Here is a 27,255-nt window from a genome sequence, read left to right as displayed (position 1 = left end):
AGGTGGGATGGGGGTCTGCCTTGTAGACATGTCAGCTGTTCCTTCGGTACATCTGGGTGCTCTGTCTCTTGGGCTGGACCTGTTGGTACAAGGCCACAGAGGTGTTTCTTAGGCAAAAGGATTCATCATGGATCCTGCTTCATTTAGTGCATTATGGTGGATGTGGTTCTGTTTAGAGGGCCGGGGAGTGCCTTTTGGGCAGACAGAAGGTGTTGCAGCTGATAGCATGTAGGCAGCTGTGCGGCAAACAATCTGTTACTCACCTGATCAGTTGTCTAATGTGTGTGTGTGTGTGTGTGTGTGTGTGTGTGTGTGTGTGTCTGGGGCCTGACTCCTTACAGGTGATCCAGCTGCTGGCCTGTGACTTGCTGCTCTCCCTCCGCACCAGCCTGTGGCAGAAGCAGGCAAGCACCAGCCAGGCCTTGGGCGAGACCTACCATGCCTCAGCCTCTGAGCTCACAGGCTTCCAGCGTGACCTTGGCAGCTTGCGCAAACTGGCCCATGGTTTCAGACCTGCTTACCGCAAGGTAATGATGTCTCTTCTTTCCTTCTCACTTTCCTCTTCATCCCTGAGAAGAAGCAGAAGTTGAGTTTAGCTAGCCCTTTGCAGGACTCACAGGGCAATGCCAGGGAAGCTGCAGTGCCTGGAAACTTAAAATGTACATGGGCTTGAGTGGTCCAGATGCCTGGGGCAGTGTTTTCTGTTTCCAGCAGCCTCCAATCTTCTCTTGGTGGGTGGTGAGTGGAGGAGGGTTTCTTCCCTCTGTGTGCAACCAATGAAAGTCCAGTGCATGTGGGGGGATGTCTGCCTTAGTTGCTACCTAGAAGATACGAGCGCTAGACCTGTATTGCAAAGTGAATACCATGGCATCCAGCCCCTTAGCCTGGCTCCAGGCTGTGGGTCAGTCCCTTGAGGGACTGGTGGAAGGAAGCTTTCTCAATCTATATCTCCTGATGTGTTTGCTCTGTTGGTAGCTGGAGGATTGAAGTCCCCAAAGTTCTCTCCTCCTGTAGACAAAACAAGGTGTGTTCTCTGCGAAACAGTCCCATGGTGTTCAGTGGTCAGAAGGGATGGGGCAAAAACCTTGTGTATATATTCATACTCATCATCTTGCTCAGGACGAGGCCCTCAGGAGTATTGTGAGGGGCTTTTCTGAGGAAGCCTCACCGCAGAGGATTGTAGTAAGCTGCTGTGCTTTTAGCAAGACTTCCTTGTTATGTCCCCCCCACACACACACACACTGCTGTTCATTGCCTGTTGGCAATGGCTTTATTCTGACTAGTTTTAAGCCTCTGTAAAGAAAATTTAAATTTAATACATTGAACAAGGAACTTGTCCTGGCATTTGAGTTTCAAAGTTTGATTCTGTTGGGAGAATTGGACTAGCAATTTTGAATGAGTCATTTGCCTAGGCCGAAGTTCAGGAGTTTGCTCCTCCATTTTCTGCCCTTTTTCTTGCTGATTTTCCTCTCCTTTCCCAGGCCACTAGCAGTTGTGGTAAAAGCTTTTACCTCTTTACAATTGCCCTGACTTGCAAATTTTCTAGAGACAAGTGGGAAGATCAAAGAGGAGTGTAGAAGTGGTTTTTTTGTTATGAAGATGTGCTCTTAAAATGCTATTGCTGAGGGATGGCCTGAGTTTAGCTGCAGGATCATCCCTGTGCGAGTTTCTCTGTTACTGCCTCTCCTGTCTTCCCTCCCAGGTTTTCCTCCATGAGGCCACTGTGCGTCTGATGGCAGGTGCCAGCCCTACCCGCACCCACCAGCTGCTGGAACACAGCTTGAGGCGACGCATGCCACAGAGCAGCAAGCAAGGTCAGCCCTTGTGCCTGAATAGCACTCTGCTGTGTGTGGGGCTGGGATGGGGCAGTGGCCTACTTGGGCAAGTAGCAGGCTGCAGTCAGCCATGGCTGCAGGATGTTTTGGGAGCTGTAGCTGCAGCCAGTAGCTTCTGCACAGTGTCTTCCTCATGTCCGTGGCTTTCGAGGCTCAGCAAAATAGACTCCCATGAGCCTCCCGCTCTTCTAGGTGCTTCTAGTGTGCTAGATGCAAGGCTAACGGGAGCTGCCAGCCCTGGGAAGGAGGTATCAGCAGACGAGTTGGAAAATGTTTGCATGCATGTGCCCGCACACAAAAACCCTCAATGGGCTGAAGTTCAGGGTAGTAAATATGAAGCCAGAAGACAGGATTCTTAAAGGGGCGGGTCAAGAGACAGGGTGTTGATTATAAAATCCCTCAAGGATTTAATAAAACAGATCTGTGTTTCAGTGCTGGGATGAGCCCCATAAAGCAACTTTAGAATGTAAAATGAAAGGGCCATTCCTGTAGATGCAGCGATCACCTGGAGCAGCTCTGGAGTCCCTGCCTGACTCCTGCTCAAACTGTTCCACCTGAGTAGGTTAATTAGTTGCTTGGCAGTTTGCAGGGTACCCCCATCTCTTTGTGCAGCTGGGAGACACTGAGGCCTTGCTTCTGCTTTGCCAGCCCAGAGATGTCTGTTAACTGCCAGTTAAGGCCCTGTTAGGACCTGCATTGAGGGGTTTTGTAACACATGTGGTAGCTTCAATGCAAATTTTCTCTCTTCTCTTTGTGCTTAGGTGAACTAGACACACTGCCAGGCCAGAGGGAGCGAGCTACAGCTATCCTGTTGGCCTGCCGCCACCTCCCCCTCTCCTTCCTCTCCTCACCTGGCCAGCGAGCAGTCCTGCTGGCTGAGGCCGCGCGCACGCTCGAGAAAGTGGGAGACAAGCGCTCGTGCAATGACTGTCAGCAGATGATCGTCAAGCTGAGTGGGGGCACAGCCATTGCTGCCTCCTAACACCAGTGCGGGGCTGTGTTGCACAAAGGCAGCCTTGTGAACCGTCAGCCTGGACTTCCCCTCTTGAGTTTAAAAAAAAAAAAAACAACAACAACAAAGAAGTGGTAGGTTAGGTCTGTGCCAGTGGGATCACTGTGGGGTGGGAGAGGGAGGGAGGGTTTTTTAACTTGCCCCAGGTTTAGCTTTATTAGCCCCCTTGCTTGCTCTCAGGCACTGCAGCAGGAATCTGTCTGGTTGTAGTTTTGTGACTGTGCTGGGGGCTGTCAGAAAGCACTGCCCCTGCCTGGAGGTGCGGAGCCCTGCCAGGAGGAGAAGCCTGCAAACCCAAGGCATAGGAAGTGGCACGTCCTATGTCTGTCCTCACGGGCATAATCTTCCCTTCCCAAATGCCTCTGCAGATAGGAACCTTTTGGGAGGGTAGAAGATCTGCTCAGACCTTGCCCTGAGGCATTATTGAGGTCTAAGATTATTCTCAGCCTGCAGGCTGTCCTGAGAGAGAGGGAAGGCACCAGCTTTGTGTGCATCATGAGACTCTTTTTTTCCACTGAAGCCCTCTAGACCCTACTTTATAGAGGTGCTCTGGGAGTATCATTTGCGGCCAGTCCCGCCTGGCCAATTTCTCTACAATTTTTATACATTTTTTTATAGGAATGTTTGTGGCTTTACAAAATGTAGGGAACAATGCAGCAGATTACCCTTCCTCTCTACTTCATGCATCTTCTTCCTGTGACCAGAGCTGCCCCCTGCCATTTCTGGTGGGGGCTGGGTTTGTGGCAGTCTACAAGCAGAGTGTACATACAGGGCTGTTTGTCTTAGAAAACCTGTGAGGCCCTGGTCGTTTGGTGCTGGATGGTGACAGAGATGGATGTGCAGAGCCATGAACTCTGTATGAAGGGTGAAGGCTTCTGTGGTGCCTTTCTGTTGGTGCAGATTTAATTTCTTTTAGAAACATTTTTTTATTTCATTATACTCCCAGTCCCAGAACTTACCTTCACGTCCTTCTTCCTCCCTTTTCCAAGTGCTTGACAGCTTCCACGCACGCAGCAGGCTGAGCACCTGCAGGGACTGGAAAGCACTGGCTCAGGTTGGAAGTCTCCCTGCTCCATTGCCATTGCCCTTCAGAGCAGTCTGGCTCACAGGTGTTGAATCACGGGACTTTCAAAGAGGGGGAGGCAGATTGGGGACAGGGAGGGAACAGTTTGCCCCCTTTTCTTTTTTCTTTGCCTTTCCTGTTGCATCTGTCCAAAGAGGCACAAAATGATTGTCCCTCTCACACATGCAAGTAGGGGAACCAGCCTTTGGTGGGTGCAGATTGCCACTTCTCCCCATGCATAACCTGCCTGTGCTCCACATGGATAGCTAGAAGCACACAGGTACTGACAGCAGCCTGGTCCTTTCCTGTCCTGAGCAGACATGCAGCATGATTCCTCACTGCAAAATCAGAACTTAGGCTGTTTTGCAAGATGCTTCTATATTTATCCAGCTTTTGCAGAGAGGCATGAGAGCTTGAGCTGCTTTAAAAAGCAGAGGGGAAAAAGATGGGCTTGTGTCTTGCTTTTTGGCATCTTGGGAGGGTGATTTCTTGTGCTGCAGTAGTTGAACATATGTAATACTGGTCATAGAGTTGCCTGGCTTCAACAAGGTGGGAACTGGCCAGGAGAAATCTGCCTCCCAGCAAAGCATATTCACAGTGAACCTGTGCTATAACTAGGAACAAAATCATGGGGACCAGAGTGCCTCTTCCCGCTGTTACTTGGGGACTCACTGGTGGACTCGCAGCAGTGATCATTGGCAGCCTGTGCTTCTCACCCCTGCTGGCAGGTGTGGAGGTAGGAATCTCCTGCTTCCCAGTGTCAGAAGTCAGAGAAAAGCTTTGAGGGAGGATTGTTGGTCTTGTGTATCTTAAATCAGTGTATGGGATGCTCTGGTTCAGACGACGGCAGCTACTTCTGCTTTGAGTGCATGTGTCAAGCATGCTAATTGCTGATTGGCATAAGAACAGCTGTTGGTTTTTAGGAGGGCTTTAATTGCCCATTACTGAGTTTCTTGGCTATCAATGATCCTCTTTGTGGGGTGACTCATATCCTACCTTTTCTCCTCTCTAAGTAGCTATCGCACCATCTCTAAGCCTTGGGTCTCTTGGTCTCTGAGGTTGAGGTTTTACTGAGCTACAGAAGTGCTTTACCTGTAACACCCTCCTGAGTAATTTCACATCTCCCTGGCTCTTTGTGCAGTGTGGTGGAAGTTTGTGCTTTGATAATACAGGGGAGCAAGGTTTGGAGGAAATGGAGATTTCTCAGCTTTCACTTGTCATTTAAAGGTGAACAGAATCCTAGGAGATGGGCTGCAGGGAGTACCAGCTGGAGAAGGGCTTGGGAGGCTGTTGGACTGAAACACCAATACCTAATGGCATGATCAACTGAGGGTCTTAGCACTGCTGGCATTTCTCTCTCCTCCAGGGCAAGGGATCTTTGTCCTGTCCTTCTGCGCTGTTCATAAATTTGCTGCCTATCTGTCCCTACAGTTTTTTTATATGTGTGTGTGTGTGTGTGTGTGTGTATATACTGTAACTTTTTTGTTTGAGGGTGGGAGGAAATTGTTTTATGGATTATGTGAAGAAAGTCTATTTATCCAAATGGAATTTAAGGTAGGAATGCTTTGTGATAAAAGGTGCAACTGGTGGTGGGAAAGTTCCCAGGGGAACATATCTGCTGTCTGAAAAACCTGTTCCAGGGCTCGTGAGCATCTGTTATCTAATAAAGATGAACATTACGACCATGTCCTGTGTGTTAGCCTTCTCCATCATAGCAGCTGCTTTTAAAAAAGTAGATAAGCCTGAAGAGTCTTTGAAACAGACCTCCGAACACAAGAGCACTTCAAGAAGTTGGGTCATGGAAGTCTCTGCTACGTGTTGGTCTTCTAGATAATCTCTGTCTGTAAAATGGAGCTGTGAAGCTTGCAAAGAAAGATGACCAGCCAGGCAGTCCCTTTGCGGAGCAAGTGTGGTGTCTCTGTGCTCCTCTGAAAGCAACCTGAGGAGGCGGCTGATGGCCCGAGTTGTCTTGAGTCACTGAAGTTGCTGTCAGAAGCAAACAAGGCAAAGTTGGGCAAGTACCTATTTGCAAAGGAAGCTTTTGTGTGTAGGTGTCTATAGCTGTGTTAGCACTGCTGGGTTCTGCCTCTTTGCTCCTGTGCCTGCAAGATGTGGTACTGGAGGACACTGCAGAAGTGGACCTTGCACCATGCTGCTCTAGAGTCAGTGCTGTTTTTTCCTCTTTCTGTAGGAAGGGAAAAACCTGGTGCTGGACAAAAATGCTGCCAGAGCATAGGGGTCTCCACTGTGCTGCCTGCTTACTGACTTTCCAAGATCCACTTCTATGTTTATGTAAGGTGTACAGTGTAAGAGTAGAGCTGTTAGAACTAATATTACTGAGGACTTAGTGCTCACAATGTTTTTCAGGGCCTTTTCCTTAAATAAACTCTGGTCTGGTCCTGGCAACTGAATGCTGGTTTGCAGTTGCAGTGTGCCAGTTTAGTGTCCATCATATTTCATTGCGTTTTACCAGTCATGACTTTCAGACTTTCTGCTGGTTTCCTTCTACCTTTGATGTTGGTTTGTAAGATCCTTGTTTTCCTTTTTGTGCTAGCTGCTTTTTATAGCCTTTCTTTTAAAGTGAGATGCTATGCTGCCTTATGCATAGTGCTCTGCCATGTAGCAAACTGGTCTGTGGTACATCAGCTGCTCTGTAGATTGGAAGGGCATTGACAGCTTGCACAGGGTCGACTTGGTACCAGGCAGCACCTTGACTTACTGCCCACCTGAGCAGCCAGTTTCTGCTGGAGGTGGGGTAAGTAAATTAGCACAGTAAAAATTATGGTGAACTGCACAAAGGGAGTTATTAGCAGAGTCTATGGGAGTGGGGTGTTACCTAGAGTTGAGGAGGCAGAGGCGGGAGCACTTAAACCAGCAGGACATACAGAAGTTTGGGGACCAGATGGGATGCAGTCAAGGTTGCTGAGGGAGCTGGCTGGTGGCACTGTGAGGCCACTCACTGCCATCTTTGGAAGGTCACAGCAGTCACGGGAGCTGCTTGATGACTGGAAAAAGATGAATGTCTCAGCCATCTTCATTGAAGACAATCTGGGCCAATTACAGGCTGGTTGGCCTTAGCTGAGGGAGGTTATGGACAAAATCCTCCTAGATGCGCATGAAGGAGAGGAAGGTGACTGGGAACAGCTGGCGTGGATTTACCAGGAGCAAATTGTGCCTGACCAACTTGGAAGTTCTTGATGATGTGCTGACTAGCTATGCTAACAAGGGGAGAGCAGCGGATGTCATTTATTACTTTGACTTTAGCAAGGCCTTTGACATGCTCTCCCACCGTGCCCTTGTAGCCAAATCCCTGAGAGAGGGACTGGAGAGGTAGATGGGTGAAAATTGGTTGGACTGTTGGCCTCAAAGAGTTGGGATCAGCAGCAGAGTCCAATTGGTGGCCTGGTATCCCTCACCAATCCATACCAGAGTCAATACTGTATGTATTAATGATCTGCATAATGGGACAGAGTCCTCCCAGCAAGCTCATGGGTGATACTAAATGGGTGGAGGGTCAACATACTGCAGGCAGAGCAGCTATTCTGAGGACCCTGACAGGCTAGAGAAATGGGCTAACAGGAACCTCATGAAGTTCAAGAACAGTAAGTGCCAAGTCCTGCATCTAGAAGAGCATAACTCCCTGCACCAGGCAAGGCTAGGGGCTGACCAGCTGGAGAGCACCTTTGTGGAAAAGGCCCTGGGGGACAAGAAGCTGAATGCGAGCCAGCAGTATGCTCCTGGGCTAAGGAAGGCCACCACAGCGGGAGTGCAGCTGGCAGGCTGAGTGCAGCATATCCTCTCCTACTTCTGGCACTGGTGAGAGCCTAGGTGCAGCACTGTGTCCTGTTTTGTGATCCCTGCTCCTGGGAAGATGGGGGCAAGCTACAGTGAGCTCAAAGGAGGGCTATGATGATGGGTGGGAGGCAGCATATGTGTAAGGAGAGCTGAAAGGAACTGGGCTTGTCAGCCTGGAATGAGAAAGGTGAGGGGAGATCTTACTGCTGTGTACAACTAACTACCTGAAGAGAGAGATGGAGCCTTGCCCTGCCCTGAGGGGCGCAGAGGGAAAGACGAGAGGCAGCAGACAAGGAGGAGATGAGAAACTTGGCTTAGTAGACATGAGGAAAAATTGTTCCCTGCAGTTTTTAAGCAGAGGGACAGGGGCCTCAGAAAGGCTGTGGGATCTCCATCCTTGAAAACGTTCAAAGCTCAGCTTTGCACTGGGAGCTGGACTTTGAGCCCCCACAGTGTGGTCCCCTCTCATCCTGCCTCTGTCATGTGACTACCGGTAGGGTTAGCCACAAGGTGCCTGTGTGCACTGCGCAGTGAGCCCATGTCTCCCCTCTCGGTGGGGCTACACCAGGGCCCCCTCTCACCTGGGGGCAGGGAAAGGACTGTCTCCTTTTCTGACCCCCCTACAGCACTCCCCTTCCCCTCCCTCTGCTTGGGGGTCTGGGCCCTTCCCTCGGCTGCATGCAGGCAGCATGGCCAGACCGGGTGCCCCCCGGCTCCCTGTCACACCGTGACCACAGGGTGGCACCAGCTGCCTGGTGACGAGGTGTTGAGGCTGTGCCTTCCCCTTTGGGGGCAGGCAGGGCCCGCTGGCCAGGCCGGGCTGCCTCCCCGCATGCGTGGGGTCCCCTGGGAGCAGTGCCAGCCCTCGCCAGGCATCAGGACCCCTGCTGCGGGGCCAGGTAGCGGGGTGCAGGCTTTGCTGCCCCTCCTGTGCCAGGGTGGGGGGGGGAGAGGCCTGACCCCCGATTTCCCTGAGGCGTGCTTGGCCCACTGCAGCCTCATGTGGAGGTTGGGGCGGCCCCACGAGCCTGCCTGGGGCAGCATAGGCGTCACAGGGTGCAAGGCACAGTGAGACCCTGTTGGGGGGCAGAGAATGGGTGAACTCATTGCCTCAGTGAGATGCCGTGGAGGGGGATGGAGCGGCCTGCAGCCCCTCCTCGGTGGGGGTGCCTGAGGACCCGAGCAGGAGCAGCCTCGAGGGGCTGAGCTGGCAACCCCCGTCTCAGGGAAAGGAAAAATAATGCATTTCCCCATGGCCGTGCCGATGTCACAGTTTATGTAGGACCTACGTCATTTTGCTGCTCTCCAGCCTCGAAGGGCAGCCTCTGCTGTAACTCTCTGTAAACACAACAACAAATACAGGTTTGTTAAGACCGTACTTTGAAACATTCATATAAGGGAAAGACAAAAATAGTCGCCATCCCACCTCAAGCCGGGGTGGGCGGCGTTAGTTCAAGAATCGACGAGAAGGAGCCGAGCAAGAATGGAGGGAAACATGTAAACCGCGTCTCGAGCCCTTGGCAGCTGACCCACGTGGAGCGTATTTATACTTTCCTTAACGCTGAATTTGTGTCCTCACCGAAGAACCGCCCGGAGAGAAAGAGGGAAGGGGTGAGGGCGTCCGCAATGAGTTTCTCGTGACGGGTCGCGATGGCGCCGTGCGGCCTCCCCGGGCGAGAGCCGGGCTCCTGCTGCGGCCGCGCTGTGGGGCGTCCCCGGCCCCCTGCAGCGGCGGTCCTGCAGGGCGGCATGCGCACCGGCTGCGCTCGCTCGGGAGGAGACCTGTCCTGCGGCGCAGCTCCCTTGCCGCCGAGGCCAGCCGCCGCGACCACGGCACTGCTGGGCTGGGCCATGGGGCCTCCCCCCGCCGGCGCCGCAGCCGAAACTGGAGAAAAAGGGTCGGCGTCGCCTCCCCCTCCACTTAGACGGTGACCTCGGTCTTGCTGTTGGTGCAGAGATGCCGCTGGGGCTGGGCGTAGTGGGTTGTCGCGGGGCCGAAGGCCTCGGGCAGCTTCTCGGCACTGAAGGGGCGCGCAGTGGCGTAGCCCTGGCGGAGACCCTCGGGCCGGGGGCCGGTGGGGGCGCCCCCCTCCCAGCCCCCTTTGAAGGCCGGGCTGGCCAGCAGCGGTGGGGGGCCGGCTTTCACCCCCTTGGCTTTGGGGCCCGGTGCCCCCTGCCCCAGGGGGCAGCCCTCCAGCAGGGCCGGGCCCTCGGCAGGGGGCAGCCCCCCAGCAGGGAAGGGGAGGCCGCCGGCAGGGGACAGCTCCGCCGTGGGGAAGCGCTTGTAGAAGTCCTCCGGGGCGCTCTCTGCAGGGACACAGCATGGGGCGTCACCCCACTCCTGCGGGCACCAGGGCAGGGGCAGCTGGGGGGCGAGCAGGGTCCCATAGGGCAGGATGGGGGGGGCAGGAAGACCCTGAGGGGTGGGGGAAGGTGCTGGGGGATCCTGGGCCCTGATTGGTTGGGGGAATGTTCTGGGAGCTGGGGGAATCTTGGCCCCTGATTGGCTAGGGGAGTGCAGTGGGTCCGTGGAGGAATTCTGGTCCCTGATTGGCTGGGGGAGTGTGGTGGGTGCTGGGGGAATCTTGGCCCCTGACTGGCTGGGGATGGTGGGGGGGGATCCAGAGCCCTGATTGGCCAGAAAAGTGCTGTTGGTCCTCGGAGGAGTCCTGGCTGCTAATTGGCTGGGATCCTGGTCCCTGATTGGCTGGGGGAGTGCAGGGTGTGTGTGTGTTGGGTGATCCTGGCCTCTGATTGGCCGGTGAGTGCTGTGGCTGGGTGTGTGGGGAGGATCCTGGTCCCTAATTGGCTGGGGAGCGCTGTGGGTGCTCAGGGATCCTGGCCCCTGACTGGCTGGGGGTGCAGGGTGGGTGCAGGGGGTCCCGGGCACTGGCAGCTCTGCAGGCCCCATGTCGAAATCACACAGCCTGGGCCCCGGCTGCCTTGCACCCACCCAGCGTCCAACCCCCCCACCTCCTCACCCCCCCACAGGATCCCGGGGTGCCCCCGGCCCCATCCCTGGCTCGGCAAGCAGCCCCACGTGTCGGTGGGGGTCCCCCAGCCCCCCGCAGCAGCGGCACTTACCCACGGCCTTGAGCGTGGCGTACTTGGCATAGTCAGGGGCCTGCAATGGCAGGCGGCTGCCATGGGCCAGCGGCAGCCCCATGGGGGCCCCCCCGATGGGGTTGTTGATCATGGCGTTGTTCAGGTGAAGCTTGTCTGGGGAGAGAAAGGCGGCGGGCTCGCGCTGGGTTAGAGCCAGTCGCCCTCGGCAGGGCCCCCGGTCCTGGCGGGCAGGCGAGGGCAGCGGGCAAGGGGCTGGGGAAGCGCCGCCTTACCTGGGCCATTCCTGGGGGGTGGGCGGCCGAGCCCCTCGCCAACCTGCACCTGGAGGCTGCCCACGTGGCCGTCGAGCTGCTCCGAGGGGCCGAGGCCTGGCTGCTTCAGCAGGTCCGTCAGCGTCCTGGGGAAGGCACGAAGGGCCGTCACGGAGCTGCCTGGCCCCGCGGGCTCAGCATGGCCCCAGTGCTCGCCCCCCTCCAGGCACACGCCTCCCCACGCCGGCCGCCGCCGGGACCTCCCCAGGTCCCTCGTGTCTCCTGCTGCTCCAGGTCTCTCCATAGTGTCAGGCCCAAACTGAGCAGCAATGGCCAAAGAAGCCACATTTTTGCCAAGAACCCAAAAGCAAACCCCGAGCCGAACCCAGCCTGCCTTTACCCATCCTTTTCCTCTCATCTCTAGTTCACCCAGGAAGGGCTTTTTTCAGGCTTTGGAGGGAGAGCTTCACAACTTGTGGTTAGGAAATCATTACCAATGGCGATTCACACACACACTCTCACAACCCAGCTTTTGCAACAAGGCTAGAGCACCTCCCTGGCAGCAAATTAAGGTTTGGCTCAGGCTGAACCCTGCTGAGGCCAAGAGCTTCAAGGTGTAAAGCCGGCGAGGGAGACGCATTGCTCGGAGTGGGCTACAAGGGGTAAAACAGAAAGAGTCAGAGAAAAACCGAATGATGTCAACTTGAGTTACACCTTGGGGATATTTCGCCAGAGCGTGAGCCTGGTGGAACGAGGGGAGAGGTGGCTGCACCTTTGCTTGAATTATTTCAAAGTGGCGAAAACCCTGGGGAATAGATTAGAGCCACTGCTTGTGCCTCTTTGGGGAGAATGAACTAACAGTGGCCTTTCGCGCATGCGCTGTCCATTTGTAACGCCCTCTTTATAAGTAATAGCATTAAACATTAAACACCATTACATAAGATAAAGCGCTATTTTGTTTAACATTCATGGGAGACACTGCAGTAATACTGTGGTGCACAGGCAGTCCCAGCGCAAGGCGGGTGCACACGCATTGTCGTGGCCCTTGACAGTGAGTCCCAGGGTAGGAAACAATGCTTCTATTTGCACTGGAATTAGCATGAAAGAAACCCACAGTTTATGCTATAAAGACCAGCCCTGTGCTATCAAGGATGCTTAGGAAAGCAGAGAGAGTCCAGTTAGGGCTTTTGCTGTCTCTCTAATCCCCAGGATCCCTGTCAGCATGCCTTTCATGTCAAATGCTCTGGCTAGCTCATATGGGCACACTAAAAGAGCTGCAGAAGGAGCTCACGATATCAAGTGACTGGATGATAAAACAGCAGATTAAACTCAATGTGGATAAATGTAAATTGATGCATATTGGGGAGGAAGGGTGAATAATCTTGACTTGTTATATATGTCAGCTCGTTGCTCTGGAGCAGTCAAAAACCGCATCTGGAGTAGTGCCTGGCTTTGGCTCTCCCAGGACTAGAGTGATGTTGCCAAACTGGGGCAAGCCCCGTGGAGGCCTGGGGGACCCCAAAATGGTTGGGGGCCCGGAGACACAGTGCTTGAGGAGAGGCTGAGGGAGCTGGGCTGGCTGGGCCGGAGATGAGGCCGAGGCAGGTAATTGCTGCTCTCAGCTGTTGTAATGGGGCCTTAGAGGAGATGGAGCCAGGATCTTCTCAGAGGTGCACTGTGACAGAGCAAGGGTTGCCAGATGCAAGCTATACTAATTCTGGCTAGAAATAAGGAAAAGTCTTCCCCGTGAGGGTGATCAGACATGGCAGAAGGGCCCAGAGCACCTGTGGGCTCTGCATCCTTGGAGATACTCAAAACTCATCCAGCCAAGGCCCTGAGCACCTCATCTAGCTTTGAAGTGAGCCCTGCTCTGCGCAGGGGTTGGACCAGAGATCCCCCCCAAGGTCTCGTCTCACCAAAATCTCTATCTGAGATTATGCAGTAGAACAGGAAAAGGATTAGAAAAGGGTGAAACAATTATAGCTTCCATGTGTAAGATAAACAAACACTAAATATCATGAAAAGGCTGGGAGAAGACACAGTATTGGCCTGTAAGACCTACACAGTGTTACCAGGAGAAAGCCCTGGCTCCTGTGCTCCCACGGGATTCCTGGCACAAATAACTTAGGCTCTGCCTCCCTACAAAGTTTTCCCCTTCCTTTCTGCAGAAATGTGGAGGTTTCCTCCCCTCAGCCCTGCCTGGGCTGATGTGCCTTCAGCTGCTGCCAATGTTAGGTGTATCACTTTTTCTGGTCACTCTAAGGTGACATGAGCTGAACACACTGATCTTGCATGCCCACCCCCTTCCCCTCCCCCTGCATCCCATTCTCCACAAATGCTTGTCTCAGGGACATGAGGGGACTCTTAGACTAGGTTTAGCACCTTTTTCCTGGTGTGGGGTCTGTCACAGTCTGGTCTAGAGCAGCAAGATCACTCATCCACCATGACTTTCACCCAGTCAAAGAATGAGGAACCAAAGAGCTTTCTGCACAGCCGAGTGAAAAAGAATGGTCTGAGATTCATCCACATGCTAGTCTGAGCTCACCTTTCCTGAAAAGTCCCATCCATGCTCGTTGCTTACTACAGACCTTGTGCCCTTCTTCTCTCTGCCCTGGCCTTTCCTCATCTCCCACAGAGATAAGCACCCAACACTTCCAAGCAGAGAGCTCACATCTCTCTCGGACAGCTGCATAGCAGGGCAACCTGACCCTCCTGCAGGGCAGGTGTGTGTGTGTGTGTGTGTGCGCTGCCCTGCAACACACTGGATGGCCTCATCCAAAATGAGGGTGAGAAACAGTGCGAGAAGATGCGGAGCTCACAGTCTGGGCGGACCAGATCCTGCAGCCCTTTACATGACCTGCTATCAATGTGTCACGCTTTGGTGCTGGCTAAGACTTCCTTATATATAAGGTTTGAGAATCTTTGTCAAGTACACAGCCATGAGCTTGGCTCACTTTATCCACCTCTTTGAGCTCCTGCTTCTGTCATCCAGCTCACAAAGCCCTGCCCCAGCATGCACCATGTGAAGCCAGGGGCATGGTGTGTGGGATGGGGCAGTGCCTCTGAGATTGCCTTGAAGATCCAGCCAGGATTATTGGAGGACTGTTCCCATGACATTATACCTTCCATTTTGGCTTCAGTCAGTGAACATCACAGAGCAATAGTAAGAGCAACCTCTGGAAAGTTGCAAGGGAAGATCATTCACTTTGTATTTCTTTTCCAGCATTCTGGGGAAGCTTTGATGAATAGGTTCCCCCACAATCACTTAATCTCAAAATGGGCCAACAAGTGCCTCATATAGTTCAGCCAAAGGAAAATGCGAAGTCTTGCACCTGGGGAGGAATAAACCCATGCACCAGTACAGGCTGGGGGCTGACCAGCTGGAAAGCAGCTCTGCAGAGAAGGACCTGGGGGTCCTGGTGGACAAGAAGTTGCACATGAACCAGCAATGTGCCCTTGTGCCAAAGGAGGCCAACAGCATCCTGGGCTGCATTAGGCAGAATACTGCTAGCAGATAAAGAGACGTGATCCCTCCTCTCTACTTGCTCCTGGTGAGGCCATAGCTGGAGTGCTGGGTCCAGTTCTAGGCTCCTCAGTACAAAACAGTTGTGGACATACTGGAGCGAGTCCAGCGAAGGTCATAAAGATGATTAACGAACTGAAGAATTTTCCATAGGGGAGAAGCTGAGAGAGCTGAGATTGTTCAGCCAGGAGAAAGAAAGGCTCAGGGGGATGTTATCAATGTGTATAAATACCTGATGAGAGAAGGAAAGGAGACAAAACCAGACTCTTCGCAGAGATGCCCAGTGACAGGATGCAAGGCAATGGGCACAAATTCAAATATAGGAAATTCTTCTTAGACATAAGAAAAAAAAATATTTATGGTGAGAGTGGTCAAATACTGGAACAGGTTGCCCAGAGAGGCTGTGGTGTCCTTGGAGACATTCAAAACCTGACCAGACAGGGTCCTGAGCAACCAGCTCTAGGTGACCCTGCTTAAGCAGGAGGTTGGATGAGACAATCTCCAGAGCTCCCTGTCAACCTCAACTATTCTGTGAGTTTATTTCAGTGCTGCTCTTTGTACAGGAACGCCTTCCTTTCCCTAAATCGTCTCTTCCTAAAGACCTGAATACCATTTAGCTTTGGTCTCCAGGTGCACACAAAGTGCAGGACTTCCCTATGATAGAGCAGATAATTTGCTGAACTAAACTGGTGTGGCCATGTGCCTCTGGGAGACTTCCTTTGGTTTATTTACACCTCTCTTGGCCCAGTCAGGCTTCTTCTGTCACCAAGGTCATGCCTCCCACTGCTGGGCCCTGTTTTGCTCCAGGCTGCCTGTCTCTGGCTCACTCTGGGGCTGTAGGCAGCAGCTGCTGTTGCCCCTGGGATGCTCCAGGATCTGCTATGGAGGCTTCAGTCCAGATCACCCTTACACACTGTCCTAGGGATTTCACTTCACTCTGGATCCCTCTTCCTCCCGTAACTCCAGGATATGCTTAGTCCAGGGAAGAAAGACCCTACTGTTTCATGGGACTGGCACCCTTGGGTGCCCTCTGGCAGCTGTCCATGTGGCTGCTCAGCTTGTGTCTGGGTAGCCAAGCTGCAAGGCAGCATCCTGCTGAGGAGCTGGCGTGTGTCAGCTCTCACCTCCCCCCGAGGTATGTTGCTGGCCAGCCCCCTCCCCACAGGCTGCTGCCTCCACTCCAAGCATCCCCAGGGCCCAGCACTCAAACTGACTTGTTTCACTGGGAAGTTCAATGCGATTTGACCTATTTTTTTTTTCCTCGGGTCTGTTTATGAAGCTTGAGCAATCCTTTATCTGTGACTTTCTCTCCAGATAAATCCATCAGTGCTTTCTTTTTTTCAGAAATCTACCCTCAGCATCGACTGCCCAAAGCATGGACGAGAACAATAACAGCAAAAGCAGCTCTTAACAAGCGATTTTGCTAAGGTAGAAACTGTGCACAGACCCTGAACGTCAGCAACACCCGACTCACCAACTCTCCCATGCCACAAGCTGTGCCACAGGCAAGGGCTCCAGACACAGCCCATGTGGGACTGCACCCTGTGACTGGCCAACGGGGCTCTTCCTGCACCCCAGTGCCTGGGCACAGGCCGTTGCGCCTGCAAGAGCTGGCTCTATTAGCCTGGAGCTGTAGGAGGCTCTTCATGGTGTCACCTGGGGTGGGATCCAGCTGGACATACCATGGAGGTCGAGCCAGGGCAGTTGGGGGACTGGGATCATGGTCAGCTGCCCAGCTCTAGCAAAAGAGCTCCCCACATGCATCCCCCATCCCCACATCCTGTGGTTCAAGTAAGAAAGAGCTGGAGGGGACGCGGTGCTGTCTGCATCATGCATATTTGGGGTTTTTTCCTTCAGACTAGCCCTAGCCTGGTCCCATGGCCTGAAGGCTTGGTCTTTGGGGAAAGCTGGGTCTGCTCCTGGAGTACATCTCCCAGGTTAGTTCATCCAAAAGCATTTGGCTCTGAGATGGCTCCAGGGTGCAGATCAAGGCTGGGTATGCAGGGAAGATCAGTAGACTGGCTTTAAATCTGCACTTCTCACCTGAAATTAAACACTAATGTAGAGGCATCCATTGCCATGACCAGTTTCCTTCCATCCACCACACTGTGACTGCAGATGCTGAGCTCACATGGTTGCACCTAGAGGTCAGTGTCCTAATCTGGAGTGAGAGCCCACTCTGCATGGGGTAGGAGACTGGCTTCCCCAGGCAAAGCCTCGTGTGGGCTTGTGTGCAGTCCTCTCCAGGCCAAGCCTGGAAGACCAGACCAATGAGCTTAACCAGGGACCCACCAAAACCAGCCTGGTGCAAGCTCAGCAAGTAAAGAGGTGAATCCTGGAGCAGTGACAGTGACAAGTCAGAAATAGCTCTATGGCAAAAACCGGCATGCAGAGGTCAGTACTCCTGAAGGAGCTACTGGGGGAACTACTAGGCATAGGTGATGGAGGTGACCCTGTGGGAGTAGGGAAACAGGGCCTGACAGACCACCCCAAGCCCAGGGGCTGACCTACTTTTGGGAGCCCCCTAGAAAGAGTGAGGGATCAGTGGCTTAAGACCCATATCTGGAAACCACAATGGGAGAGCTGTTGCAAGCCACGGGCAAGGGGAGTCAGAGGAATTGGAGGAGGAGGCAGTCCAGCCATCAAAGGAGGAGAGAGATAAATGAGTGACAGTCGAAGTGACATTGCCCCAAGCTGGAGTGAATGCTTTGCTCCTGTGCTTGGAGGGGGAGCAGAAGGTCACAGCCCGCTGGCTGAGCAGGGAGGTGAGGTGGGAAGCCAGAGCAACTTTGGGAGAGCAAAGGCACGGTAGGAGTGGAACCATACTGTACATTAGGCCTGGGGTGGCGGGGGGTGGCACCCTAGTCTCCCACACTGCTGTCAGTGCCAAACAAGAGCTTCACCTTTGCCTCCTGGAGAGACTTTTCCCATATCTTATACTGCTTGGGGCTGGGGCCGTCAGTCTGTGCAGCGAGACAGCATCGGCACTGCAGGACACCTGCCTGCTCTCCCTGTAGAGGCTGGGACACGCAGGGCAAGGTGGTTTTGCAAAACTGGAGTTGCAGCAGGGGGTTACAGAACTTGGGCAAGGCATTGTGTGGCAGAAGTGAGCTTGCCCAGCTGGACATTGCTGCCAGCCCATAATCTGTCCCACTCCAGGAGAGCCTGGTGTACTGGGATCCTGAGGGGGTCCCTGCCCAACAGCATACCCTAGCAAAGGGCTGGGAAGGAAAAACGGGCTGCTTAAGAGCAGCTAAAGCCCAACACCACTGCTTCCATGGGCATGGGTGCCTCCCAGCCCATCCATCAGGTCCTTTCTCCAGGCTAACTGGATAGCCTCTTCAGTGGGCAGACTGTGAGGTGGTGTTGGCAGAGACATGATGCAGTCTGGCATGCTGTGTCCCTTCCTGTGGGGAGACTGGCACACTGCAAGGCTGTGAGAAGGTGCCTGCATTTGCTTCAGACACCTTTGGTTACACCCCAGAGCACCTCTGCCCTATGGGCGTTTGTGGTGAGACACGTCACCTTCTGTGGGGACACAAAGACCTTCTCTCTTGAAGGAGCAACACTTAAATGGCCTGGAATCTTCCAGAATCCTGACCCCTCTCCCATCCTGTCTTGGTCAGTGCTACCGCCAGCTGGGAAAGGACAAGACACTTGTTTTTAGTTTGTGTGGATCTCATTCTGCTCTGGCTCAGCAGGTCAGGTGAATGGACGCGGCAAAAGAAATGAATTCTTCTGCCCCACTCGCTCACGTACCACCTGCCCAGGTCTCTCATTGCTGCCAATGCTGACTGCTAAATGCGGATCAGGAAATAGCCTGCTGACACATTTGTGCTTTAGGAGGGAGGCAGGCACAGCCGCAGGAGCGGGGAGCAGGGAGAAAGGCTGTGGCTGCCCTCACAGGGGCATTGCCGCAGGCCTGGGGAGCCGCGGGATCCCCTCGGGCTGTAGTCCTCAGCAGCCCTCCGCCATGGCTCCCCTCCAGGCTGCACTCAACCAGCCTGGTCGCTCCTCCACACAGCTGCCCTGGGGCAGTGGGGCCTCTAGGTGACGTGGAGACATGATATCAATCCAGGCTGAGGGCAACTGAACACTGCTGAAATTCCTGGGAGAGGATTGCTGCTGGATGAGGTCTCTGAGGTGCCAGCAGCACATCATGTGTAGAAGTCAGATGGGAGTAACAATGGGGAGGAGGCCTGTGTTTCCCTCCCTCCCCATAGCTGAGCCATTTTGGTCTCTTCTTCCAGAGAGCTGGGGCAGCGTGCGACAAGGCATTCACCATATTGCCTGCAAACACCTTTTCTAGGTCTTTACTGCTTCCTACTATCACGAACATCAACCACAAGCAGAGCCTCAGCCTGGAGCATTGCCAGAGAAACACTCATTGCAATCAGACATGCAGCGGGGACAGGTTTTAGGACCCCAAATATCCCAGAGAGACCTGATCTGGACTATAGCAAAACACAAGCATCCAAGGGGCTTCGCAGCTGCAGTGGCCAGTGGCACCATCTCGTTGGGATAGCTCAGGGCAGTGCTATCCCCGCTGTCCTAGGGCCTGCCTCCCCACTCCCCAACTCCATGCCTGGATGGCAGGCACCTGGGGAAGTCAGGCAGGCTGCTCTGTGGTAGCCGTACTTTGGGAGGCACAGCCTGCACATTCATGCAGGTGCACGCTTGGCGCAGGTACGCCCACACAACCCCGACTGATCTTTCTCTGGTGCTGGAAGTATCCATAGAAGCACGTACAAGACTATTTTCCCCCGTCCGAGCAGCCCCTACTGCCCCTCACAAGGCTATAAACGGCTCCTGTATGTAACTCTTCTTGCTCCTGAGATGGCTTATCCCTGGGGACATTCACCCCTTAGGCAACCCTTGCCATAACCCTATTTGTCTAGAGGCCAGACTTTGCTGTGTGCCTACCGATGAAAGGCCCAGGAAGCACACCGCTAGGAGAGATGTCATGGCAGGCTGCTGCACCTGTATACTGGCGGAAGAGTGTCTTCAGATCTCCTTAGCATCTTGGTGGATCTCAAGGATGGGAGCAATTGGGGAGCAAATTTTCCTTGAGTTTCCCTGGAAGGTCCCCAGATCTCTTGCCCATAGGCATCCAACGGATGCAAGATCTTTCTGTGGGATCTCATGGCGTGAATCTAAAAAGATTCATGTAGCCTAGGAGGTCCCTATGTCCCTGGAGATCTAGGGCCTAAAGAAAAACACAGGCAGGTGTTCCTGACTCACACGGGATTTGGACAGGCTGAGCAAATGCTCAGGATGGGTGCCAAGCATAATCTAAACAGGAAGAAGAACGATTTGTGGGAACCACCGTAAGGACCTGCAAAAGGATGACAGCCGTCATGGGGAGAGGGAGGAGGGAACAGGTAGCCTTCTGGCTGAATGCATGGCCAGTCAAAGATAAGAGAACAAGGTTCAGATCCTACTGGAAAATAGGTGCCTTGAAACACCAGATGTTCCCTTAAGAACATGTAAGGTGGTCAGGAAGGAAAGTCCAGGAAAAGTTTCCACCTGGCTGGGCAAAGCGAAAAGAGTTGCCGTGCGCATATGAGCTGAGCTGATGGGTGGCCCTGGGCTATTCAGCAGCCAGAAGTGACTTAAAGTGGGGGGTGGGTCTAAAAATCACCTGCTGGGGGGAATGGGGCATGTTATCTGCGAAACAATTTTTTCCCCCACAAGACAAAATCCTGCATTGCCACTTGTAGACAACTTCTATGACAGCAGCCAAGAAAGTGCTGGGATCCCCCAGGTCTGCCCCATGCAGAACTGCCCATAGGGGTGTTTGGGCCACATGCGGAAAGGAAGGTCTCTACCTACCGAGGAGAGGAGCTCTTGGTGATGGTGACAACACTGAGCCAACAGAACTCAGCAGTTTGCAATTTCCTCTCCATGATGTCCATCCACAGTGGGGCACTGCAGCCTGAGGCCTCTCACGTTCCTCCTCCTCTCATTTGCTCTGGTGATGACCAGCAATGAGAGCTGGGAGAGCAAGTTGTGCTCAGGGCGAACATGGTGCCAAGTGAGGGGTGAAATATTGACTGGGAGTGAGCATGGGTTATTTCATAGCAAAGGCACACCGGATGGGCTGCCTAAGCGTACTGCAAGATCAAGAAAGCCCTCAAAGCCTTCCTGCTCCAAGGGACAGAAGGCCAAGTTGACCATGCTGAGTCTGGAAAGGAGCAGGATGGGGGATGTAGGGCTGGTGAACACAACCTTAACTTGGCTTCCAGACAGAGATGCCACCATGGGTAGGGCAGGAGCCAGTGCGGAAGGAGGGAAGGAACCTGTCTTCCTAATGTGGGCTTTTTCGCTTCCAGCTAGATGAGCAGGGTGTGGATGTCCTTGTTTGGTGCTGGTGCCAATCACGCTGTGCTTACGTGAACATCTCAGAAAACTCGCTGGGGCAGGGGGTGGTGGGGTCTCAGGACAAACTGGATGGTCCCAGTCTCACAGGTTCAGGAGAAGCAGGACACTGAGGTGCGACCAATTGGGGTCTTCAGGTCTCTCAGTGCCCTGAGGATCAGCAGCAGAGCTGTTGGGGGAGTTTCTGAGACTTATTGCTCTTCATAGCTCAGAATGAATTGAATCCCTCTCCACGGAGCACCTCTGTAAGATGTGTCCCTCATCACACACGAGTGACGGGAGGTGACCCTTGGAGTATGTGAGTTTTGCAGCCTGCAGGGACCAGGAACAGGATGGCATTTGAAGGCATACGAGGGGCAGACCTTCCTCCTTAGCCTAGGAATTTTGGAAGCAAAGACTCCAGGAACTGTCCTGGAGCATGAGGAACACTCCCCAGAAAAAGGAGAAAAATGGCAGGGCAAATAGATACAAACAGACACCAAACGAGCTGTGCAATGAGAAATTGGCCTGAGGCCATGATGCAGTCCAGAAGCAGCAATGTGAGAACCTCATAACTGATGCGCTGAGAGGGACACAAGGTTGCATTGCCCATGCTGAGCTACGTGTGGATGTACAGGGGAGAGGGAGATAGAAGTATTTGCACTCTCTAGGTAGTGCTGAGATGAAACATGGTGCACAGGCTGCCTGCGCACACCACCACACCGGGACGGAGGCAATGGTGCAGCCTGCGTCAGAAAGCTGTGCTCTCACACGCATGGAAAGGGGAGCTTGCAACATACAGGACACAGAGGGTCTGGCAGGTTACACACAAGAGACCCAGCCATCGAGCAGGCTGTATGGATGGCTTGCTGCCCTGTTGCCCCATTATGAGAGAAGAAAGTGGCCCAGGGTGGGTGTAAGGAGTCCTCCAGCAGCCTTCGGCCATGGGCTCAACTCTGCACCACCATGGGACAAAGCCCAGGGAAACAGGGGTGGCTCCTCCATCATCCACCACCTCAGATGCAGTTGCTGGTGCAGGGCTGATGCTTTGCCTCCCAAGGCTCTCTACAGCTTCACTGCCGTGCTGCCCTCGCATCCATCTGCCTTTGTGCATGGATCCCCATGCATTTTGGCGCATGTGGGATGTGACATCACCCCTTTGATTCATGGGCACTTTTTCCCTTTCTGCCATCTCCAGTGCAAAAAGGTCTAGTAAATTTTGTGGCAAACGGGCTCACGGGGCAGTAGAGATGCACTCTGCTGTCTGCCATCCCCTTTCTGGGACCATGGCATTACCCCGCAAAGCCAGAGTTGCTTTCAGTTTAAGCAGAAGGAGCCACTCAGTAGGGAATGGGAAAAGGAGATTGCTCTCCCTGCTCCTGCAGTGACATTCAGAAAAATCACCCCGTGCGGGCCAGCAACAGCTGTGCAATGCTGTGGCACACGGCCAGAGCTCAGCCACAACTACTCCGTGTGCAGTACGGACGGAGGTGGGCTTCTAATTTTGTCCCATGAGAAAAGCACAGAGACACGCAAGAAAAACTTTCCTTTTCCCACTCCATATGCCCATGTCCAAAAAATCTGCAGCTTCTAGGAAGAAAAGATCTGTTGAGCAATGACCCACATATTTCAAAGTGCAGTCCCATGTGAGCTGAAAGTGTGCTTATGGGGAGCAGAATAAATTACCGCTCTGTTAATCAGGAAAGTTCTGACTTGTATTAATGAAATGGGAAGGAAAAGAAAAAAAGGAAACACTTAGCTTCGGTAGAATGAAGGCTGCAAGTAGTAAACAAGTTTCCCTTTGCTCAGCAGCAATATTCCCACCAGGTATCTGGTGGATGAAACGAGAAAGTGCAAGACCTGCTGGTGGAGCCAGGTTCAACATCCCGGAGATATGCCTGGTGGTCCTGCTGTGAAACTGTATTCCCACAAGAGAGCTAGGCACCGGCACGACCAGGTCAATATGCCAGATTCCCTCTTTCTCACACACACATGCACGTAGAGACTCCTGCACCCACCCCAGTTTGTGTCACGCCAGTATCACACCTGGATGAGTGCGAAGATTTCCCCTCAGCCTCTTGGCCCCCAGCACTGGCGTAGCAAAGGGCTGTGGGGCAGCCCCAGCCCCACCAGGCCAGGCAAGGGGCAGCGCTCCTTGCTGGGGTCCCACCGTGGGCAGCGGGTGCTTCCCAGAGACCTGGGAAGTGGTTTCCAACATGGGTGCAGGGCTCGGGTCTCCACAGGCAAGCACAAGGTCAAGGCACAAGGCTGCTGCCTGGAGGCAGTTTCCCTCCTGTCTTTGCACCAGTGCTTCCCTCAAAAGGCTTTTGGGCTAACAAATCCTGAACGTAGGGGCAAATCTTCATGCCCCCAGGCATCCTGCCCTCTCAGAGGCGATGATGTGCCTCTTGCAGGGGCCGCAGCGGAGCGGTGAGATAAGCTAGGGTGGCAGCTGGGCTGTTCTCTGTCCCCCTTACCCCAGGCTGGGACATCAAAGGGCAAGGGGGTGGGTGGTGCTGCACCCCTCCCAGCTGCAACGTCTCCTTCTAAGGAGGAGGGGCAAAAAAACCCCACAAGTTGGGTAAATGAAAGTGGAGTCAGAAAGCACGGCGACTGGCAGAGGCTGTATTGATCCTGTCAATGTGCCAGCGGTTCCTCAGGCGACACAGGGGAGAGACACAGACACAGGCACCAGGCCAGGTCCCCCTCAAGGGGGGGGGGCTGGAGGACAGAGCCCCCAAAACAGCATTGCACAGCTCAGGGGGGCCTTGTGACCCCCTGCTCCACCTGGTTTGCACCTAGCCTCCTCCAAACGCAGAGGGCTCAGCCCTCCCTTCCCCTGGTCCTGGCCATGTGGGCAGGCAGAGGCACTTGGCCTTTCCTCCCGGGCATGGGCACTGTGGTCTGGGCATGGGGTGCACTGGGTCTGGGGATGGGCACAGTGGATCTGGGATGCAGCAGGTCCAGGGATGGGATGCAGTGGATCTGGGGAGGGGATGCGGTGGATCCTGGGCACAGGGTGCAGCAGGTCTGGGAACGGGGTGCAGTGCTCAGGTGCTGCCCAAGTCCCATGGTGGCAGGGGGAGACAGGCGCTCTGCGAGAAGGAGAGAGGCTCCCTATGCTCGGGGGTGCAATCAGAGCAGCTCCCTGTTTGTCTTGGTAAAATCATTTCCTTGGGCCCTGCTTTTTTTTTCTTTTTTTTTTCTTTTTTTTTTTTTTTGCTAAAATCCCCGGACAAAGTGGCATAGAAATGGATTTATCACCAGATTTGATGTCCTCACTAGGAGGATGCAAAGTGGAGCATGCTCCTTGCTGATTAGAAACCCAGCGAGGTGCTAGATTGAGGCTCAAATGCCTAGTGCAGCCGCCTGGTCCCCCCTTCCCCTGCAACCCCCTGCCTGGGCTCTTCCCCTCCCCAGTTGGTTCGGGGGGGCAGAGCCACACTGTCCGTCCAGGGCCGAATATGTCCCGACCCGTCTCTGCTCTGGCACCGTGCAGAGCCCAGGCATCAGGCCCAGCCACCCACGGGAGCAGGCAGGATGGCCAGAGGGGTCTGCAGGCAGCGCGTGCACATGCGTGTGCGAGGTGGGAGGAGGATGAGGAGGGACAGCTCTGAGTCAGGCACGAGCCGCGGGGGCCAAGCTGTGCCTGGGATGGTGTCAGTGCAGACGATGCCCTGGCAGGGCAACCAGGGTGGGGAGCAAGGCCGATGTGTCAGGCCGTGCTGCCTGCCCAGGAGGCAGGTGGTGTTTTGCTGGACAACCCCCAGCTCCCCCCGGAAAGCTGGGGACATGTGACGGAGCACATTGTGTGCCTGCAAGCCACGGCTGGTGCATCATGCTAAGGCCTGGGTGCGTGTGACATTTCTTTACCACGAGCTGGGACTCAGCCTTCCCTTGGTGCTGCTTGGGAGACGTCCCCGCAGGGGAAAGGGGTGCTCCGGGCGTGGGGAGGCAAAAACAAGCCTCGGCATGGCATTTTGGTGGTTCTGCATGTGTGCGCATGCTGGGGGGGGGAACAGAAATGGGGCAAGAAGTGTTTATTTGAAGTCAGGAATAATGAGCGAGCTGGGGAGCGGGCGATGTGCTAACAGCAAGACAAAGCAGGAGGGAGGAGTGGAGAAAGTGGAAGGAGGGATGGGAGCCTCGGCGGGGGGAGACGCGCGTGCAACGAACGCCGTGACCTTTCCTCCCCCCTCGGCTCAGCCCCGGCGCTGGCTGGAGGAGGTGGGGGGAGCCCGGGGAGGTAAAAACGAGGGGCTGGGAGCCCGGCGGTGTGTGGCCCTTTCCCCCTGCGTGCCCTGCAGGCTTGCTGCCCTTCCCCGAGGCACCTGGGGCCGCAGGACCAGAGGGTTGGCAGCCTGACTTTCTGCCTGTGGCCAGAGCGAGCTGAGCCCTGAGGGGTTTGCAGTCCTCCGCGACACCCCGATACACACACGCAGGAGCCGATGTGCCGCACACAAGCACAGGCGTACACATGCAGCAAGGAGGTGCGGGAACTGCACAGGCACCGCTTATCCATCTCCTCTCCCCCCGTGCTGGCAATGAGGATAAAGCCAAGACAACTGTTGTCCAGGATTGTCCTAGGCACAGGCTGACTCCAAAACACATCAGGAACCACGAATTTAGGGAGAAGGGGGAAAAAAAGCCACTTCTAATAGGTGATGTTTTGTCCACCCCACTGGCAGGGTGGACGGTTCTCCTCAGCAAGGAGCAGACCTCGCAGCCTGTGGGGATCTGACCAGGTCATTTAGGAACGAACGAGGTGACATGCTTTACCCCCATCCCTGGGCAGGCTATTCCCAGGGTTGGCAGCCCGTCCTGGCTGGGAAGGACCAGGAGCCCTAGCCCACATCTCCCTCCTGCGTAGGTTCACTCTGCATTTCGGCGTGCTGGGCTGGAGGATCAGCCCCCTCCCCGTCATTGCCCAGAGGGGCATGGCAGTGGCCCCGTTGGGAGCCCGGGTGAAGCTGGGGCTCACCCTGGGAAAGGGAGACCCAGAGCCCGGAGCAGGGGCTGGAGCTGTCCTGCAGGAGGACTGCGGGGGTGAAGGAAGGGCCCTCCCTGCCCCCCTTACCTGGACATGGTCATCTCTGCCTGGGGGCTCTGCGACTTCTCCAGGCCCAGCTTGGTGAAGATGCCCACCAGCACCATGATGGCCACCACGCCACAGATGATGTACACAATCATGTTGGTCTTGTCCCGGGTGGGATCCTCAGGGGTCTCGTCCACCCTGGCCGGCGGCTGGCCCGTGTTGACCCAGTTGGGGGTGTCGTAGTTGGAGCAGCCGCTTTGGTCCAGCCGCCCGGGCTTGAACTGGCAGCAGAAGCGGTACCCGCAGGTCCCGCAGCAGTACTGGTAGATCCCCAGGTTGCAGTTAAACGGTGGGTCCCACTGCCCCATGACATCGTAGTAGCCGCGGCAGCGGTCGCCGCCCGGCATGGCTTCGGTGGGCGCCGCGGCCACATCCTTGGCCGTGGGGCCCCAGCTGGCGTTGCTGCTCTCCACCTGCCCCTCGGGCTCGGGGCCCCGCGTGCTGGGCTCGCTGGTGCCCACCCAGCCCGGGTCCAGGAGCACCAGGCAGCAGATGCCAAAGACGTAGGTCCGCTCCATCCGTGCGCGGCCCCGGCTCGCCATCCCGGGCCCCCTGTCGTTCAGGGCTGCGTGGCCGCTTCGCCTCCCACGGGGCAGCAAGCGAGACGCGTCCGTTGGCTTGCAGAGGCCACCTGCGCCGCTCCACGCAGCCCTCCCCGCGGGCAGGGATGAGCTATGCCCGCTGGCCCCCCCGGCCCTCGCCAGACGGGCCCCCCGGCACGAGCCTCATGGCTGCAAAAAAGCCCCCGCGGAGAAGGGATGAGGGTCTGGCTGAGGGAAGGGCAGGGGGAAGGAAAGGGGAAAGACGGAGCGGAAAAAGGGAAAAGAAGTGTTTTAAAAAAAAAAAAGTGTGAGGTGATGCACCCCCTCCTCTCCTGGCAAAAAATAGCCCAACAGGCAGGAATTCAGAGCAGGAGCTCAGGCGCGCGGCGGCGAAGAGCCCTCGTCCCCTCTCCCCGGCTTGGGAGGGACCCTGGCACCCCGGCAGCAGGAGCCCCCGGGCTGCCTGGCGGCACTGCCGTCCATCCCATCCCGGCTGCCGGGAGAGGAGCCGGGAGGCGGGCAGGCAGCGCGCGCCTGCCTCTCCCCCTTCCTCCCAGACACTGAGCTCCTGACAGGGGAAAAAAAAAAAAAGGAAAAAAGAAAAACCCAACCCTTCACACCAGAGAGGGAGGGAGAGAGGGAGGGAGCAGCGGATGGGCGGCGGGAGAGGCAGAAGGAGAGCAAGAGTTGGCCCCCCGCGCCGCGGCGAGGAGGGC

At 55.0% G+C, this 27,255-nt stretch overlaps 2 protein-coding genes across 4 annotated transcripts in view; one reads left to right on the top strand and one right to left on the bottom strand.

Moving 5' to 3' along the window:
- SREBF2 (sterol regulatory element binding transcription factor 2) overlaps window positions 1-5,595 on the top strand; it is a 27,861-nt gene extending 22,266 nt beyond the window's left edge. For all 3 annotated transcript variants that reach the window (XM_064511786.1, XM_026101317.2, XM_026101328.2), the window contains 3 exons: window positions 342-527; window positions 1,703-1,814; window positions 2,597-5,595. In XM_064511786.1, the coding sequence (XP_064367856.1) occupies window positions 342-527; window positions 1,703-1,814; window positions 2,597-2,817 (519 nt within the window). In that variant the 3' untranslated portion in view covers window positions 2,818-5,595. The remainder of the gene's footprint in view (window positions 1-341; window positions 528-1,702; window positions 1,815-2,596) is intronic.
- A 3,371-nt stretch (window positions 5,596-8,966) lies between these two features.
- Window positions 8,967-26,971, bottom strand: SHISA8 (shisa family member 8). Its single transcript, XM_026101367.2, has 4 exons — window positions 25,980-26,971; window positions 11,044-11,168; window positions 10,790-10,924; window positions 8,967-10,012 (listed from the first exon to the last, which is right to left on the bottom strand). The coding sequence occupies exons 1-4, from the start codon at window positions 26,537-26,539 to the stop codon at window positions 9,627-9,629; spliced, it is 1,206 nt and encodes a 401-aa protein (XP_025957152.1). The 5' UTR covers window positions 26,540-26,971; the 3' UTR covers window positions 8,967-9,626.
- Window positions 26,972-27,255: the final 284 nt, after the last annotated feature.

Source organism: Dromaius novaehollandiae, chromosome 1, assembly GCF_036370855.1.
Source record: "Dromaius novaehollandiae isolate bDroNov1 chromosome 1, bDroNov1.hap1, whole genome shotgun sequence".
Classification (NCBI taxonomy): domain Eukaryota; kingdom Metazoa; phylum Chordata; class Aves; order Casuariiformes; family Dromaiidae; genus Dromaius; species Dromaius novaehollandiae.
Note: the sequence above shows the minus strand (reverse complement) of the source record. Positions and strands in the feature narration are given on the sequence as shown.